This window comes from Austrofundulus limnaeus, unplaced genomic scaffold (assembly GCF_001266775.1).
Source record: "Austrofundulus limnaeus strain Quisiro unplaced genomic scaffold, Austrofundulus_limnaeus-1.0 Scaffold222, whole genome shotgun sequence".
Taxonomy (NCBI): Eukaryota; Metazoa; Chordata; class Actinopteri; order Cyprinodontiformes; family Rivulidae; genus Austrofundulus; species Austrofundulus limnaeus.
In genome coordinates, this window is record NW_013952624.1 from 638696 (window position 1) to 641112 (window position 2417).

A 2417-nucleotide genomic window follows, 5' to 3' on the forward strand; every position below is an offset into this window, starting at 1 on the left:
CTAATACAGTATGTGTATTTATTTAACAAATGTTAATTCATTTATCTTAAAGTTTAAGTCAAAAACTGTAAATGGGTGTGAGCAGATTTACTGACAGTGTTTTAAGGATTGTGTTTTTTATCTTAAATTATTTTTATTTGTCAGACAAATGGTTGTTGGTATAATGTTTTTCCCGATGGCCTCAATCACTCCTTACAACAAGAGAAAAATTAGAAATTGGATTATAGACATCTCAAATGACAAAAGAGCTTCTTTATATGATAAAACAACCTCAGAAATTAGGGTTTGCGAGGCTTTCAAGTTGATTTTATGCGCATTGGGTCTAAAAACATTGTACCACAACATCCGTCAAACCTACCTGCCCACATGACCAAGACCACCACGATTATGATCATCTCTCCTGTTTGTAGATGCCTGGACTTATCCAGGCCCTGCACAGTGGGGTCATCTACAGGGGAGAGGACAGAGGGGACAGCTGTTAAAAAAAATGCAAATCACTCTTGAACTTTGAATACTAACTAAAAAGTCCCGAATATTTTGTCCTTGCGTCTTCATTTACATGGAATAGACAAAGCATGAGGTTAAGTAAACGGGAAAGGAGGAACAGAAACTCCCAGTGATCATATAGATGAGGAACAAAAACAGATACTGTCTTTATAGCGCAGGACTATCGTTATTATTAGCTGTCAGAGAACGTTGTGAGCATTACCACATTTCTCTGTCTTGTAAAATTAATTTTCCTTTAAGTGGATTACCAAGGGGCCTATTTCCACTCTCCTAACTATCTCTTAACTCGCCTGGATGGACCTCTTCCAGAGCGCCACTCTTCCTAATTGCCTCTTTTAGCAAATCAGCCTGTCAAGTAACTGGCCCTGAGTGCCAGTCTGTCAGCAATCCAGCAGTTCACAGAATGTGTTCAATTGTGCTGCCACAACTCTTCAGCCGTCTGCCTCAAGGATAGGAGGAGCGAGTCGGAGTTCATCAAGAAGTGAGCATATTTGATGCTGATTACCATAGACATTGGTGGGATTCTGCTGAAACTGCCAGGGTTTTTATGAAAATTCAGAGCGAAATGGGAAGGAAGGAGCCAGCAGCAAGAGATCAAAGTTGGAAGAAAATTTATGCATCATGGAGAAGAGAAAAAGTCCATCCGTTTTCAGTTTAGGGGGATTTACTTATCAGAACATAACAAAAAGGACCCCCAATTTTTAAAAACTCATTCGTCTGCTTTCATAGGGATTTAGAAGGGGAAATATCAGCCAGGTGTTTCTGATTTAATGCGCTAACTAACTGTTAATTGTCCACGTGAAAGCAGGACTTTTGGTGGTTTGCAGCTCTGAACACTACACCAGGCAGGAAAGACATCTGCAATGATCTTCCCATTTATATGGGAAGTGGGAAAATCATTTCCAAACATTTTGGAATCAGTCATTCTACAAAGATAAAGATTATTCGCAAATGGAAAACACCGGAGTGCACGGCCCCAGCTAATCCCCCCTAGGTCAGACTGTGCAATGACAAGTCCAAATAAAGCTATTTTGCTACAATGTACAAAGGCATGTTTGGTGAAAGCCAAAGCACAGGGGTGGGGGTGGGATTTTTTTTGGCTTATTTAATCTTTTCACTGGTTTTGCTGCCACTAAAACTATCACAACAAACTTTCATAACTTTTAAAGGGATCCCCGATTAGTTGTAACATTAGACTTTATATGATAAACACATACTTTAACTGTAAAATAAAGACTGTAAAAATACTGTAGGCTGTTTAGTTTTTATAATTTTTAAACTAAACGTTTAAAAAAATATTACATGGACAGGGCCATTTTATTTACACACAAAGCATTCTGGGTAAATGATGACATCAACTAAGTCCTCGGTGTGAGGCTGCTAACAAGCTATATCCACCCTGAAGATTAATCTTGGACAATATCTGACAATCGTCTCTTTTAAATGAAACCAGAGAGCGTTGACAGAGAGGAGAAGGTAGAAATGACTCAGCCTGTAACTGAAAATATGCATGGAGAACAACAGAGCTGCTTCATGGAAGAAGAACCTCAGCTTAGCCTGTTAGCTTTAGCGTTAGCCCCGATGCTATCACCATATATATGTATTGACTCAGCACTACACATTCCCCTCTCGTCACTGAGGTCCTCCATCCACGACAGAGAGGGGAACGCAAAAATGACTCAGCCTGCAACTGAAAATATGGATGGAGGACCTCAGTTTAGCTTGTTTGTCGCGCTAGCGCCGAGCTAATACACATAAGGCAATATAGCATCAGCACTAGCGCAAAAGCTAACAGGCTAAGCTGAGGTTCTTCTTCCATGAAGCAGCTCTGTTGTTCTCCATTCATATTTTCAGTTACAGGCTGAGTCATTTTTGCGTTCCCCTCTCTGTCGTGGATGGAGGACCTCAGT

General features: G+C 40.2%; 1 protein-coding gene across 1 annotated transcript in view; it reads right to left on the reverse strand.

Moving 5' to 3' along the window:
• Positions 1–2417, reverse strand: part of fndc4a (fibronectin type III domain containing 4a) — a 30642-nt gene that overhangs the window by 8142 nt on the left and 20083 nt on the right. Inside the window, exon 4 of the mRNA XM_014019485.1 lies at positions 359–448. Coding sequence (XP_013874939.1) covers positions 359–448 — 90 coding nt within the window. The remainder of the gene's footprint in view (positions 1–358; positions 449–2417) is intronic.